Consider the following 15474-nt stretch of genomic DNA (forward strand, 5'->3'; position numbering starts at 1 on the left):
ATGTTTCTGAAATTTTTTTTTCCCACTATGATAGATTACTATAGTAAAACAACTTCTGTCTAAATTAGGGCTCTTTTCAGGGACAAGGCAGAAGATTCAAGAAAGACAAAGTTGTGTTAATTGGGACTGTCTCTCTCATTTTTCTAGATTCCCAACCATACCAACTCTAGAGATTTCTGCCTTCTGATTAATAACATTAAATGACCTCTCTAGTTGACTAACAATGTTTATATTTCTATATACCCCATTCTTAAATCCATACCCTTACAGTCAAAATAAAACATTGTTCTGTTTGAATTCCCCCTTCCCTTAGAATAAAAGGCAATAATCTTATCAAAAATATTTTATTTACAAAAAAATTCAATTATACTATACATCCTATACTGGAAATACATTGAATAATTGCTAAAATAAATACAGGCAATTAATTCAATCTTTTATAAGAATGAGAGAATCTGAATGTTATCAAGCTTAACTTAGAACATAAATAATTAAAAAGGCAAACTCAAGTTTTAGTCTCATTTAATGGCATGGTCTGTTTGTTTCCCACAAGCTCTCCAATCAGTGAGAGTCTATGTTGTAGAAGTTATGTACCTTTTTGTACTCTGAAGGTAGAACGTGCAGTTTTTTCTTAGGCAGGATGGATGGACTATAGATGTCTGTATTAAAAGGAAGCAGAAAGTTAGGAAGAACATGGTCGAATACTTCTCCACATTGCTGCTTCATCACAATGCTTTCCATGCGACTCTAAATATGTTTTATTTTTTTTTTAACATGGGTCTACACAGTACCAGCTACAAGGTAAGATGGGTCATGCCAAAAGTCAAACTGGATAACTGAGGCCTCAGAGTAGCTAAATTAGCCAGGCTGAAGGTACCTGATCCCTCAATTTTTTATGTGTCAATTATTCTTGATAAACTATTAAACCTTGATATCATGTCTACTCTGTAGACACATTTATATAGGCCAAGAACAGAAGAGATGAAGCTATTATCTGTATAATTCAGAAAATATCTTCCCTAGAAAGCTAAAGAGGACACCTGGAGCTTGATTCTGCTGGTTTTGAATTTATATGCTTTATCCTTATTCTTTATCTCATTCACCCATATAAACCTCATACTGACATGCAAAGTAAACTAACAAGCTGGAGGAAAAAAAGGGAGGTAAAGTATGTTCCACATATAGACAGAATCCAGTGAATACAGGTCACAGAACAAAAGATGAACTGAATTGTATTTGTCCAAATTATACAGATAATTTTTCCCACATTCCTCTTTACTTAGCCTGGGAAAATACTGTGAGAATGTCCAAAGACTATCTTTGATAACCAGATTTTGTCCACTGCTGGATGCTTAGTATTTTTCAAGAATTAACATTCCCTTTTTCAATCTTTTGAAAAAATTGCACTTTCCTACCCCTTTGGCCTTGATTTTCAATGACTTCTTTGTACAAATAAGTATGAATTTCTACTCTTGAAGTGTGACAGGTGTATTGGCCTTTTCTAAAAGAAATTTTTTGAAAAGTTAAAACATTGAAAGTTCACTTTTTCACAGAAATAAACTATTCAATTTTAAAGGTAGAGAGAAACATTTTATTCTTTCTATCATGAACAACGTCAACCAAGCTTCACATTTTGGGTAGAAATCTTTTTAAGTAGGAATTTCTTAAGAACCTATTTTATTAAAAAAAAAAAAGGAAAAACAGGTGTATTTTGGCAGAGAAGTAAAATATAAAATATGCAAAATTTGTTTTAAAATTGGCATACAAAAATTTTAAAACACAGTACAATTATATAAAAATACAGCACAGCCAACGGCCTGTAAAATTTCCTTTGGCATTTCATTTGGTAGAATTAAACAGAAAAAATCATTCTAAAAAAAAAAATTAGCTATCAACACAGTCCATAAGTTAGGTTGTATATGTTGAAAGAACTTTTCCTTGAGTTTCCAAAATCCTTTTCTTCCATGATAACCCACATAAAGCATGGCTAGTGAGGTATATAGGGCAAAACACTGTTAGGCGGATGTACAGTAAGGAAAAAGTGCATACACAAAGAATCTTCCCATTTTCATAGAAATATCAGGTTAAATCTGAGTTGTTCTTCTTGATGTATCATTTTCCTTTGGCAGAATTAAAATAAACCCATACAAATGTCTTTGTTCAAGTCCCAGCAGCAGCGATATGTCTCCTTTGGTGGCGTTATCTGACGCCACAATACCGTACAGTCCCTAGAGGAGCTAAGGTTTTGTGTGTCTGCAACTGCAAACATCAAACGTAAGATCATACATCAAGCACCATGTCGTACTGTTGTCCCTTCTTCCGCCTGCCACATTTATTGATGAGAACCACGTACAGTGTCAAAAGCATGACCCAATAGCATGCATAGAGCAACGTTCCAACAATTAAAACTGTCTGTTTGGATTCTGAGAATGGCTTTTTAGATTCCTTATAAATGGTGAAAATCACACCACCCAGGAGTATTGTAAACCAAACGGATACGGGAATGAGTCCTATGAAATTAACGACAATGGTTTTCCTTCCAGATGTGCCCCACCCAGCTTTGTTTATTGTTGCAATTGCAAACATCTTGGCGGGAAGTAAACTTGACATGTATAACACTGAGTAGAGGGACATGAAGACCATGACAATGTTTCCTCTAAGGCAGCTGGCAAAAGATGACTTTATGAGACCCACTAACTGGACAGTTAACAAAAAGAGGAGGATGTTCCAAATTTTACCCCTGTAGAAGAGCTGGATTACCGTGGCAATGAGAAAGAAAGGGAAGAACCCAGTGATGACGGCTTCATAGGTCATCCACAAGTGATGTTTATGAAACCACATCGCGTTGTACAGCCACTCTCGGAAGTAGGACTTGCTCCAGCGGGTCTGCTGGTTTAACCATCTGAGATATTCTATAGGTGTTTCAGTAAGGCACTTGGATCGAGCTGTGTATTTCGTTGCATAGCCCAGACTCAGCACTCGGTTCGTTAGATGCCTGTCATCTCCAAAACTACACTGGCTGCCCATAAATTCTTGATTGTACCAGTCTTCCACAAATTCATGCAGTAAGGAGTTTCTGTACATTCCCAGAGGTCCACTAATGCACTGGACACATCCGAAATAAGATTGACAGGCCCTTTCTATGTTAAAAGCCATCCAGTATCTCACACTGCTGAGGAAGGAGATCCAGGAATCATACTTGTTTAAAATCTGCAAGAAAAATAAAAGTAATTAAATAAAGGTAAGCCCCCTGATGCAAAGAACTGACTCATTGGAAAAAACTCTGATGCTAGGAAAGATTGAAGTTGGGAGGATAAATGAATGACAGAGGATGAGATGGTTGGATGGCATCACTGACTCGATGGACATAAGTTTGAGCAAGCTCTGGGAGTTGGTGATGGACAGGGAAACCTGGCATGCTGCAGTCCATGGGGTCACAAAGAGTCAGACACGACTGAATGACTAAACTGAATCCCCAGCTAAAAATACCAACAAAATCTGCACTATCGTGAGGTTACTACCTAGAGTCATGTTTGGTATTTTACTTTTCTATTTTGACTTCTTTCCTTTTTAACATGATTTTCCTTTATTTTCTTCACGTATTACTAGATTAACTTGATAAGTGGTGTGTATGTGTTAACACTTGTTGAAAATAACTTTTTTCTACTTCATCACTCCCTGTACTCTTTTGTTATGTTTTCTTTCTCTTGTTGTAACTTTGGGATTTTTTTTAGGCTTCAGTTCTCAGCCCTAAAATTATTCTGTCACTTCCCTTCCATCCAATATTTGAAGGTTTAAGTCCCATCTTCTTCTCTTTCCTACTCATCCAACCCCATTATTCTCCTTCCTCCCCAGCTTTAGCAATGCTAGTGATGAAGGGGTTTTTTCTGGCTTCACCTCAAAACTGGAATCTTGAAATAAGGCTCTACATAAAGGCTACTAAAATTATTAGCTTTACGGGAGGGCAATATTTCTTAATTCTCCTCCTCTGTCTCAATTCTGTTCCATTTTCATCTGGATTTTGTATGCTTTCTTTTTATCACCAGGGTATTTCTTTGTCCTTCCAGTTCATTTTCTTTGCCTTCACTAGTACCAAGCATTGTCAATATGGGTTATACAGCAACATAATACCTACATTTAAAGTCAAAATTCCATGTGCTTCTCACTTTTTCCTAAAATCTAATTGTACTTTTGCAAAGGATTCACTTTAATCTTCATATATTTTCATATATTGTTTTCTCATTTCATAAATGTTAATCACCTTATTAATATTTCTTTCACTTAAAGTCTCCATTGATGGCAAATAATGGGAAATAAATAATAACTGGAAAATCCACTTCTTTGACTTTTTCTCTAGTGTAAATTTGAATTGCAGTTTCTTTTTCCTTAGTTTACCCGATTTGGATTTTTGACAAGTCATATATTGCTCAGCTTTTAAATATAGAGGTATATGGTATAGTAATAAAAACCACCCACTGCCATACCTCCATTTCTTAATCCTTGCACTAAATTCCAACATCATTTTACCAGAACATTAAGTTGTGGCTTAAGAAGATACAGCAGAAATTACACACTTACATTATATTTTATGTAACTTATGAGCTACTACATACATGTGTTACAACCTCCAGCTAAGCAAAGAAATCATAAATTACTTCAATTTAGATAATAGAAGAGGTAGTACAGTGGGTACAAGACACATTCTAATGTGTCTTAGTCTCCAGAAACAACACCTGGCACATAGTTTGGTGTATAATAAATATATATTCAAAGAATCAATGACTAAGGGTGCTACTAAAGCCATACACACCTGGACATCTCCCCCGACACCTCCAACCATGGGATCTTCTTCTAAAACTTTTACCATCTCCACAGATGATGCTGGGTCAAGCATGGTATCTGAATCACAAACCTGCAAAGAAAGTAAGAAATGAGTTAAAGAAAATAAGACAATGAGCATGCTCCGTGTAGTCAAAATTGGACTCATATATATTATGCGTTCAGCCTATTGTCACAAGGCCTAAATAAGCGAGTATCATGTGGATGTAAGTTTGTTATATGATGGCCAATACAAAGAACTTGCAAACTCGGTATTTAAGCTAATGAAATTGCTGAAAAGATCAAATGAACTGATGACCTAGGCATGTGGTGAAAGGTGGTCAGCTTTTCCTGGTTCACCAAGGATGTACTCAATTTTGGCAATAAAAGTATCATATCCCTGATAACACCCTAGGTTTCCAGGTCTTGGAAAACACCTTGGGTTGGTCACCATAAATGTCTCTCCCTCTCTTTTTAATTGCCTTAATCAAGCTTTTAGATATCTTATTCCTCAGGTCTGAATGATGATGGGAAACTCCTATGGCAGTATTGATAAGAGGCATGTTTAAGAGTAATTATTTTTCTCTATTTTAATATGGTAATTAAGATAGGAAAGCAGTTCTTCTAAGGTGGGTTGTATAACTCTGAAACAAGATGTCCATTTGACCTGGACTTAGCAGATCACATTCCATCAGAAAGGAAAATCAAGCTTTTAAAGGTATTAAGTATTCATCTAGCTCTTTATATACAAAAGTAGATGAACCATGAACTTCCAGATGTTCAAGCTGGTTTTAGAAAAGGCAGAGGAACCAGAGATCAAATTGCCAACATCCGATGGATGGATGTAAGAGAGTTCATGAAAAACATCTATTTCTGCTTTATTGACTATGCCAAAGCCTTTGACTGTGTGGATCACAATAAACTGTGAAAAATTCTGAATGAGATGGGAATATCAGACCACCTGACCTGCCTCTTGAGAAACCTGTATGCAGGTCAGGAAGCAACAGTTAGAACTGGACATGGAACAACAGACTGGTTCCAAATAGGAAAAGGAGTACGTCCAGACTGTATATTGTCACCCTGCTTATTTAACTTATATGCAGAGTACATCATGAGAAACGCTGGACTGGAAGAAACACAAACTGGAATCAAGATTGCTGGGAGAAATATCAATAATCTCAGATATGCAGATGACACCACCTTTACGGCAGAAAGTGAAGAGGAACTAAAAAGCCTCTTGATGAAAGTGAAAGAGGAGAATGAAAAAGTTGGCTTAAAACTCAACATTCAGAAAACTAAGATCATGGCATCCGGTCCCATCACTTCATGGCAAATAAATGGGGAAACAGTGGAAACAGTAGCTGACTTTATTTTTCTGGGCTTCAAAATCAGCGCAGATAGTGATTGCAGCCATGAAATTAAAAGATGCTTACTCCTTGGAAGAAAAGTTATAACCAACCTAGACAGCATATTAAAAAGCAGAGACATTACTTTGTCAACAAAGGTCCGTTTAGTTAAGGCTATGGCTTATCCAGTGGTCATGTATGGATGCGAGAGTTGGACTGTGAAGAAAGCTGAGTGCCGAAGAATTGATGCTTTTGAACTGTGGTGTTGGAGAAGACTCTTGAGAGTCCCTTGGCCTGCAAGGAGATACAACCAGTCCATCCTAAAGGAGATCAGTCCTGGGTGTTCACTGGAAGGACTGATGTTGAAGCTGAAACTCCAATACTTTGGCCACCTGATTCAAAGAGCTGACTCATTTGAAAAGACCCTGATGCTGGGAAAGATTGAGGGCAGGAGGAGAAGGGGACAACAGAGGATGAGATGGTTGGATGGTATCACCAACTCGATAGACGTGGGTTTGGGTGGACTCCAGGATTTGGTGATGGACAGGGAGGCCTGGTGTGCTGTGGTTCATGGGATCGCAAAGAGTCAGACACAACTGAGCGACTGAACTGACTGAGATGTAAATTATCTTGAGCTTTTCTGTAAGTGCTAATTGTTATTCTGAAAAACAAACTTTATACAGGCCAAAAAAACAAAAGCAATTTTGCAAGCAAACCAATTACAACTTCAAGAAAATTTTTAGAATTTGTCTATACCCAAGAATGGCTCACAGAAGATTCTACTGGAGGCCAAACGTGCAGGATTACAAATAGTACTTTTTTTTCCAAGCTGATTTATGAACTTATTGAAAAATGAAACAGAAGAATAAAGGAGATATGAAGCCAAAATATTACCTGTATACTCATAAAGCTGATATGGAAAATAGGGCTCATATCAATGCAGTAGCCAGTTTTATAATTATGTTCCCCAGAATTAGACTGATGTATCAATTCTGAACAGTACCTAAGTGGGACCAGTCTCCTCCTGAAGACACAGTTAATGGCCCTTTGAAAGGTATGGCTCCTTCGGAGTAGCCCACTCCAGAAGAAAGAAGGAGCTAGGCTACCCCTTATACCTTCCATACTCCCCAACCAGATTAAGTCACTTCTCTTAGGGAGGAATTAGGTATGCTATACCTGTGGATGGACATTCTTTCACATGATCAAAGAAAATCAGAAGTAGGGAAAGAGCTGTCACTTCTCTATTTCTAATTATATTAATAACATCATATCTTTTTCTGGAGAACTCAGCCAGGCCCAAGAAGATATAAAGTGACCAAACTTGACACACCATGAACCAGTTTAATATCCCCACACAAGAAATAAAAGACATGATTGGCAGAGACCGGAGTGTTAGCTGCAGTTTCATTGTTTTTCTATGTCGTCTGGCTACATTTATTAATTTAATCAAGACTTAGTCTCTTTATTTATATCAAAAGCCAGTATTTTTACAGTTTTCTGAACTGATTTATAAAAATAGTAGGAATTTGATATACCAGTTGTGAATGAAAAAATATGAAAACAATTTTTAGAAGCCTGAACTCCTGGGGCTGGTGCACTGGGATGACCCAGAGGGATGGTATGGGGAGGGAGGTGGGAGGGGGGTTCAGGATGGGGAACACGTGTATACCCATGGCGGATTCATGTTGACGTATGGCCAAACCAATACAGTATTGTAAAGTAATTAGCCTCCAATTAAAATAAATAAATTTATATTGGGAAAAAAAAAAAAGAAGCATGAACTCTTGAGTTAACTGGAGAAGGAAATGGTAACTCACTCCAGTATTCTTGCCTGGGAAATCCCATGGACAAAGGAGCCTGGCAGGCTACAGTTCATGGGGTCCAAAGGGTCAGACACAACTGAGCAACTGAGTATGCACACACTTTTGAGTTCAAAGAGATTTTCTGTGTTTAATTGCAGAAGACCCTCACATATAAAACTAGAAAATCTCAAAACTTTTTAAAATGTATGTTGCTTAATTTTACTAATAGATTTTTCTGAAAAAATTAATATATATTAAATATTATTGGTGAAAACAATTTAAATGTATTATTGAAACTTATAATTTAAGGAGTATGTAGGGTATCCAAAATTACAGAAATGAAATCACCTATCTAAACTCAGTTAGCTATATGAAAGTTAATTTTTGAATTTTTATATTACTGTCCCTATTTAGAAACATGCTTTTCTAAATAACTTCTTGCCCCTTTTGGGTGAGTGGGGGTACATTCTATTTTGGTCCAGCATGGTCTGACTTATTTTAGAGGAGGAAAAAATAGACAGCAGCTAGGCATTAGTATTCCATTAAAAAAACAGAATTTTGCTAATACTTGGATTTGTATCCAAGCATCCAAAGCCTCAGAAACCTAAACGAATTCTTCCAATAGCAATGTTTTTCCGCTCTCTTGCCTTGTTTATCACTGTTTTGTAAATATACGGTTATAAGCCTGGCAGGCCAGTCACTAGAGTAGTAAAAAGTGAAGGCAGAAGTTCAACCCAACTTTCAACCTCTCAGCATCCAGAGCTTATGGCCACACCCACCTCTATTGACTCAAGCTGGGAAAGGTAAAACCAGAAAGCTAAAAATAAGACTAAAAACAACAGGAAGGCAGCAATCTAGAATTAATGTTTAGGTAACTCCTCCTGCTTGCGAGCAGAAAACAAGCCAAGGGAACTGCCTCTCTGAAATGACCAAACTGGAACCAAACTTCTGAGGTTCTGCATATTTAAGTTGGTCCCACCCCTCCCAATTTACAACAGCAAAGTGCCAGAAGTTCTCTGAGAGAGATTGTTCACATGGTGAATTTAACTGTCAGAAGTGAAAGCTCTCAGAAATCCCTTGGGAGGGGTTTGTTATAGTGGGATTAAAGAGTTCTTTATAGAAGTTCAGTTTCTGGATGTTATTTGGTGATAGAATGCCAACCAGAAAACCACCATCTACGACAGTCTGTGAAAGCAAGTATGTTCATGGACATAATAGTATTGATTTGTTTGTGTGTAAAGGCTATAACGCTAGCCCTTCTTGAAACCAGTCCAGTAGAAACAGGATTTCTAGCTGTCTCTTCACCAATTAATAACAAGCGTATAACTTCACAAAGGTTGGCTGTTTAGCTCTGGGCTAGAAGCTGTGGGGGAAAATATACCAGTTCATGAAGAGCTTAACTGGACACTGGGGAAAACCACAGGACATGATCTGCACACAGGAAACTGAGAACAAATCAACTGTCTTTCTGTCCACCCTGAATGTATCATTCTAATTTGTTTAAATTACATGATTCCCAGTCATAATATTTCTCACTGGGAGATATGGAAACAAGGCAGCCACCAAATTTTGATTAAAATGAATGGAAAATGTGAAGAAAGAAGATGTTATGGGGCGGAACCAGCCACCTCAGTCATAACCACAGAATCATCAGTTAAAGTGCGTAAGGCCATGGCTCCCCCTCCATCCGTGCTCAAGCCAAGAGTTAGGGCTGCCCCTCTCTGCATGCCTACAACAGGAGTTGCAAACTAAGGTCTAAGAATCAAGTCAGCCTTGCCACCTGTTTTGGGAAGGTCTATGAGATAAATGATTTTTATCTTTTTAAATAGTTGGAAAAAAAATTTGTGACATATGGAAATAATATGAAATTCAAATTTCAGTGTCCATAGATAAAGATTTACTGGAACTCAGTCACGCACATTTAGTTTCATATTATCTATGAATGCTTTCACACTAAAACAGCTAAGCTGAACAGTTACAACACAGACCATATGGCGTGCAAAGCCTAAATTTACCATCAGGTGTTTTACAAGCAAACTTTACCAACCCTGGGCCTCAAATAATTGGTTGCAGGAGAGTTCTCTGTCATAAAAATTTTTTAAAAAGTTGAGATAAAATATGTCCTAAGCCCCAATTTTAATTCTAGTCGATTTTTAAAAAAGATTTCCTCCATCTCCACGTGTTATAATTAGTAAGAGTAACTGCATAAAAAGTATAAAATACTAATAAACTAGATCTTCTTTAGCCAAGATTTGCCAGATCTTGATTTGCCAGATTTGAGGATATTTGAGCAAATATCCTCAGAATCAAGAAGCCTCAATTAAATAGTGAGTCCTATATCTCACTTCTACGATTTTCTGTAAGTCATAGTGGAGTAAGACACCAAATAGAAAAGTACCTTGTAATTACAAAGGATCATAGGGAAGTATACCATTCATTGTTCATTGGTCAGACACTAAGTCATGTCTGACTCTGTGACTCCATGAACTGCAGCACGCCAGGCTTCCCTGTCCTCCACTATCTCCCGGAATTTGCTTAAACTCATTTGTACAGGATAATAACCTTTAGACTTTTATACTGTAAGTAAACCCACACCTAAAAGAGCATGGCAATCTTTACCACAAATAGATTAACTCGATAGAGAGAATCTCTAAAAGGAACAGGAAAATTGACTACATATTAAGAATCTCTTATCACAGTGAACAAATTTAAATGTCTGGAATTATCCATAATAGGTATAGACTATCATTGTCCATTCATAACTTATCAGACTATAAATCCACTCAAGCTTACTTCACTTAACATTAATCTACCTCACCACAGTTTAAATAAAACTCTCCTGTTACATCTTCTATCAAATGTCTTTCAAATTCTGACTCAGGTCTAAAACGCCAAGTTCCCCATGTTTCAGCTTTTTAAAAAAACATATTTCCTTTCAGACTGACTGGTGGATTCTCCATATCTGCCTGCTCCAAACCACTTCAAAGGGCCCTGAGAGTTACGCAGCAAGAGGAAGTCTTAATTTTTTAGGCTGCCTTCAATGAGGAAACAAGGTTGAAAATAAATCCAGACCCCTACTGTTGCTACTGCCTTCATCCTCTGTCTGCTTATAAGGCTCAACCCTTTCTTAACCTTGACCCTTCATCTTAACCTGGATGCAGCAATACTATTTATTGCTATTATGTTTGAAATTTACCTTTGGTCAGGATCCCACTATAACTTTCCCTTCGACAACTTAACCACATAGTAAATGGAAAGACCCTCCTACCCTGCCTCCCTCAGGCCATTGCCTGAAAGAAGTCAGCCAGAATTCTGAAATTCCCCAGTAGTTATTCACTAGCAAACAGAAGACAGCGTTAGGCCCCTGAACTCATTAACAGTACAACGCCAGAGTAAACATACTACTGCAAAGAAAGTGTCATGCAAAATTTGTCTGGAATCAGACAAATGGGAGTCTCAATCCACCACTGACCAGTTATATTTACTTGTACTAGCTTTGTAGCCTAAACTCCTTACCTTACCTTTATAAGTCTACATTTCTCAGTTGAAAAATAAGGATAAGTCAATCCACCTAGCAATTTGTTGTAATGGAGAATAAACTAGATACTGTATGTACAGCACTTATAAGGGTTAGCTCATAGTACATGCTCAATAAAAAGAAGTGATAAATTGGGACTTCCCTGGGATTCTAGTGGATAAGAATCTTCCTTGCAATGCTGGGGACATAGGTTCGATCTCCGGTCGGGGAACTGAGGTCCCAGAGCCACCAACAAAAATCCTGCATGCTGTAGCTAAGACCTAATGCAGCCAAATAAAATATCAAAACCAGAGGCAAAAAGGAAGAACACTAGTCCAATGAAGGAAAGAGTCCTTCTTATCATTACTGTAAATAAGCCAAAACTCAGAGAGCAGAAACTAATGCTTAATCCAACATCCCAACAAATTTAAGTTAAACAAGTTGGATTATTGAGCAGGCACCATGAAAGTCCTTAGATTGGGCTGTCTGCTAGGGGAAAAGATTAGAGAGCAGTTTATGGCAGACTGTGAGTGGCAAAAAGAAAATCATAACATCTAATAATTTTAGGACTGAAAAGACCTTTGAAGTTAATCCATGAAACCAATCTAGGAAAAAATAAATGCCCTCAGAAAATAAACTTTCTTTTGGGAAAGGGACTGGGGATGGGTAGGATTATTCTTTCTTATGGTAATTTGGTTTACAGTAAAAGATCTCAATATAGCCAATAGGAAGCCTCTAAATCATAGACACCTAAACAATTTGGTTGTTATTTGTTGCTCTTTGGTAGAATATGTTACCCAAACTGGTTTAAAATATTTGCCTTCAGGCACCCTAGAATATTTATTTAAGGTGAAAAAGTAGTCATTTGGTTATTCTCTTGTCTTTTTCAGGCAAGTTTATACATGAGTGAAAGTTATAGACGGTGCAAAAGCAAAGGTGACAAGCTAGCTGGAAAATGAGAAACCAAATGTTGTCACCTCTAAGACTTAAGCCAAGAAACACCCTTTATTACAAGTGGTTGGAATTCCCATTCTAAAGAAGGGAATCAGGAAATTGCATAACGGTGTCCTTAAATAAGAGTCTACAGTCAAGAACCTGACTTTGGGGAAAAGCGTAGATTAAAAATGAAAGGAAAAGTCTAATGATATACTCTTGCAAAGCATTAGGTAGGTTGCTAGGAAATTAAGACAGCCCTAACTGGAGTCTTGAGCTGGAAGTGATCTCAGAAATCATCTGTTGTACCAGTTGAGGCCCATAGCAAGTAATCAGTTAAATCAAGAATTCAGATTTCCCCATTTTTATGTCAATGTGCTCTTAATTTCATCCTCTGAAATGAAGAGCATAAAGTCGCATTAACATTCTCAACAAGTCCCAACAGAAATTTTCAGAAAATAGGAACCAATCAAATGTTATACTCCGTCAATTCTCATTATCCATGGTAGTTTATGCGCTACAAAGTTTCCATGAACAATGAATTAGCATACATCAGAAAATTGCTTCCAGCAGAAGTACAGAAGAGTTAGGTTCCTCACAGCCTCTGGTCACAACAGTTTTGCCTAGTGATCAATACCTAAACTTGTTTTACTTGTGTTTATTTGGGTCACCTTATTTAATATATATTGTTGATTTGTTCACATTGAACTCATGTCCAGCAGCACTGTAACTCAGTTCGCAGTCTTAGTTTCCTGACCAGAGACTGAACTTGCGCACTTGGTGGTGAAAATGAGGAGTCCTAACCACTGGCCCGCCAGGACATTCTGGTTAACAGCCTTTGTTCAGAACACTTTGTTCAGGCAGCACTTCACTTCAGGAACACTGAAATAGCTACATCACCAATAAAAAGCACAGAGATGTGAAAAGCATGTTATTAAATAGACTAAAGAAGTTGCCTGTTTACAGTATAAAAGTTGAAACAAAAAGGCTAAGCATAATCTTGTTTGACCTCAGTTGGAAATATTTACATCAGGTGACTCGTTTTTTTTTTGCCCCTTTGAGCATGTCTGTAAACAATCACAAAAGCACTGCAACTATTGATCTTGGGGTAATAAATACATTTTTATTCATTAGGCTAATTTGCAAACACCAAATCCATGAACAATTAGGGTCAACTCTACTATCAGGAATGATTTAATTTTCCTATTCTCCTTCACAAAAGAATTTTGGATAGCAAGGGTATTGCCAGATTAAATTAATAATAAAATTGCTTCCTATAATCTTCCCTTTGGGAAAATGCTCATACTTATTGTATATTTTTAACCTGGGAAATTTTTAATAGAGACATCAGATGATACTGGTTTTTTTTTTTCTTTCCTTTGTCACATAAACTGGTAGCTACTTATGTGATAATATCCATGTTCAGTGAAAAGAGAGATGATTATCAAATCTAGATGTCAAAAGATACTTTAAAAGTGTTCTGATTTTGCAGTAAATACAAAAGGCAAGTGTGATATAATCTCAAAATTGTTTTTAAAATAAGGAAAAACAGAAAAGTATATGCGGAAAAATATTAAATTTGATAATCTATACATGGGTCAGGTATTTGCTTCAGATTATTTTTCTTTATCATTTAAGTATATAACTTATTTACAATGTTTCAGGTATACCACAAAGTGATTCAGTTATAAATATATACCTATGCATTCTTCCCAGGTTCTTTTCCATTATAGATTATTATAACATGTTGAATATAGTTCCCTATGCTATACAGTAGGTCTTAATTATCTTTAATATATAGTAGGTTATCTGTTTATCCCAAATTCCTAATTTCTCTCTCCCATCTCTGTTGCAGAGATGATTTTAGTTTTGCTCTTTGCACTTTTCTACATCTTTGAAAGTTTTTCCAGAAAATACACTGATTGAAAATTAAGAAAATCTTCCTTATTCTCCTTTTTTCTCATTCCCTATACATTATTTTCTGTTATTTTTCTGCTTGTCTATCTTCTCATCTCTGGAAGCAGCCACTAGCATCACAGATGAATTTCCTACCACACTGGGCTTGTCTTAGACTAAAGCTTCCCTAAAAATCCCATGTTGGCACTTATTATTTGAGATATAAAGAGGTGATAACCAATAAAGCCTTGTTCTGAAAGAGGGAGCCAACCCACAAAGCTCAGAAGTATGGGTAGAAAGGTTAACCTTGAGATAGGGGGTGAGGCTGGAGACCCTTGAAATTGTAAGCAGAAGACAGTCAGGTCTTGACAGCCTTCAGAGCCCATGCTTTTGCTCTTCTCTTTTGTAGGAGGCAAAATCATCTGTTTGTAGTTAAGCAGGGAGGAGTTTGGGTAAGGCCCTGGGAGAGTGACAAAGATATGAAATAACAGACACGAGAGGAATAAGCAACACATCTATTCAAGATCAAGTGAAAAGAGTGCTGATGAGTGCTGAGGATCCAGCTGCAACTGGAAGCCAATCATTTTGGCCATCTCTCTGCACACTTAAGCAGTGTCCTCCAGCCAGGTTAGCAAGTATGAGCAGATGGTCAATTTCTTCCCCTAGTTCCCATTCTCTCTTGTGTATTAGCACCTGAATGTTGCTTCCTTCCATTCCTAACCAACTTGAACTCCACATCCAAGTACTTGGAATGCTCAGGAGCCAAAAACCTTGACTCCTTTCCCCCTTGGTCTTCCTGGGGCTTCTGCTCTGCAATTCTTGGACCCTGGGTCAGTCAGAAGAAAGGATGAGAATACTATATTAGAGTGAATTTCACATAATTTCTGTTTTTATAGGGCACGAATGGTTAAAATAGCAAGGGATCTGATGAAGGAAGCATGGCAGGATAGAGTTTACTGGTTTCAGAATTCCAAAAGATTTTTTACCCTCCTTTGAGTGCTCTGAATGGACCCTAAGGCTCAGGAGGATTCAGGGTCCAGTTAACAGCTGTTGCTAGGGTCAGTCTATCTGGACATATCATGCTGAAGGAAGGAAAGTTCTCAAGCCTGATTAGGGCACGAGCAAAAAGTCTATTCTAACATTTTAAATTTTGTATTATTTT

At 37.2% G+C, this 15474-nt stretch overlaps 1 protein-coding gene across 2 annotated transcripts in view; it reads right to left on the reverse strand.

The window, feature by feature from the left end:
- Positions 1-328: 328 nt before the first annotated feature.
- The window catches only part of LOC102406104 (hyaluronan synthase 2), a 31604-nt gene continuing 16458 nt past the window's right edge, over positions 329-15474 (reverse strand). For both annotated transcript variants that reach the window (XM_025265444.3, XM_025265445.3), the window contains 2 exons: positions 4811-4912; positions 329-3210 (listed from right to left, as the gene is read on the reverse strand). In XM_025265444.3, the coding sequence (XP_025121229.1) occupies positions 2281-3210; positions 4811-4912 (1032 nt within the window). In that variant the 3' untranslated portion in view covers positions 329-2280. The remainder of the gene's footprint in view (positions 3211-4810; positions 4913-15474) is intronic.

This window comes from Bubalus bubalis, chromosome 15 (assembly GCF_019923935.1).
Source record: "Bubalus bubalis isolate 160015118507 breed Murrah chromosome 15, NDDB_SH_1, whole genome shotgun sequence".
NCBI classification, from domain to species: Eukaryota; Metazoa; Chordata; class Mammalia; order Artiodactyla; family Bovidae; genus Bubalus; species Bubalus bubalis.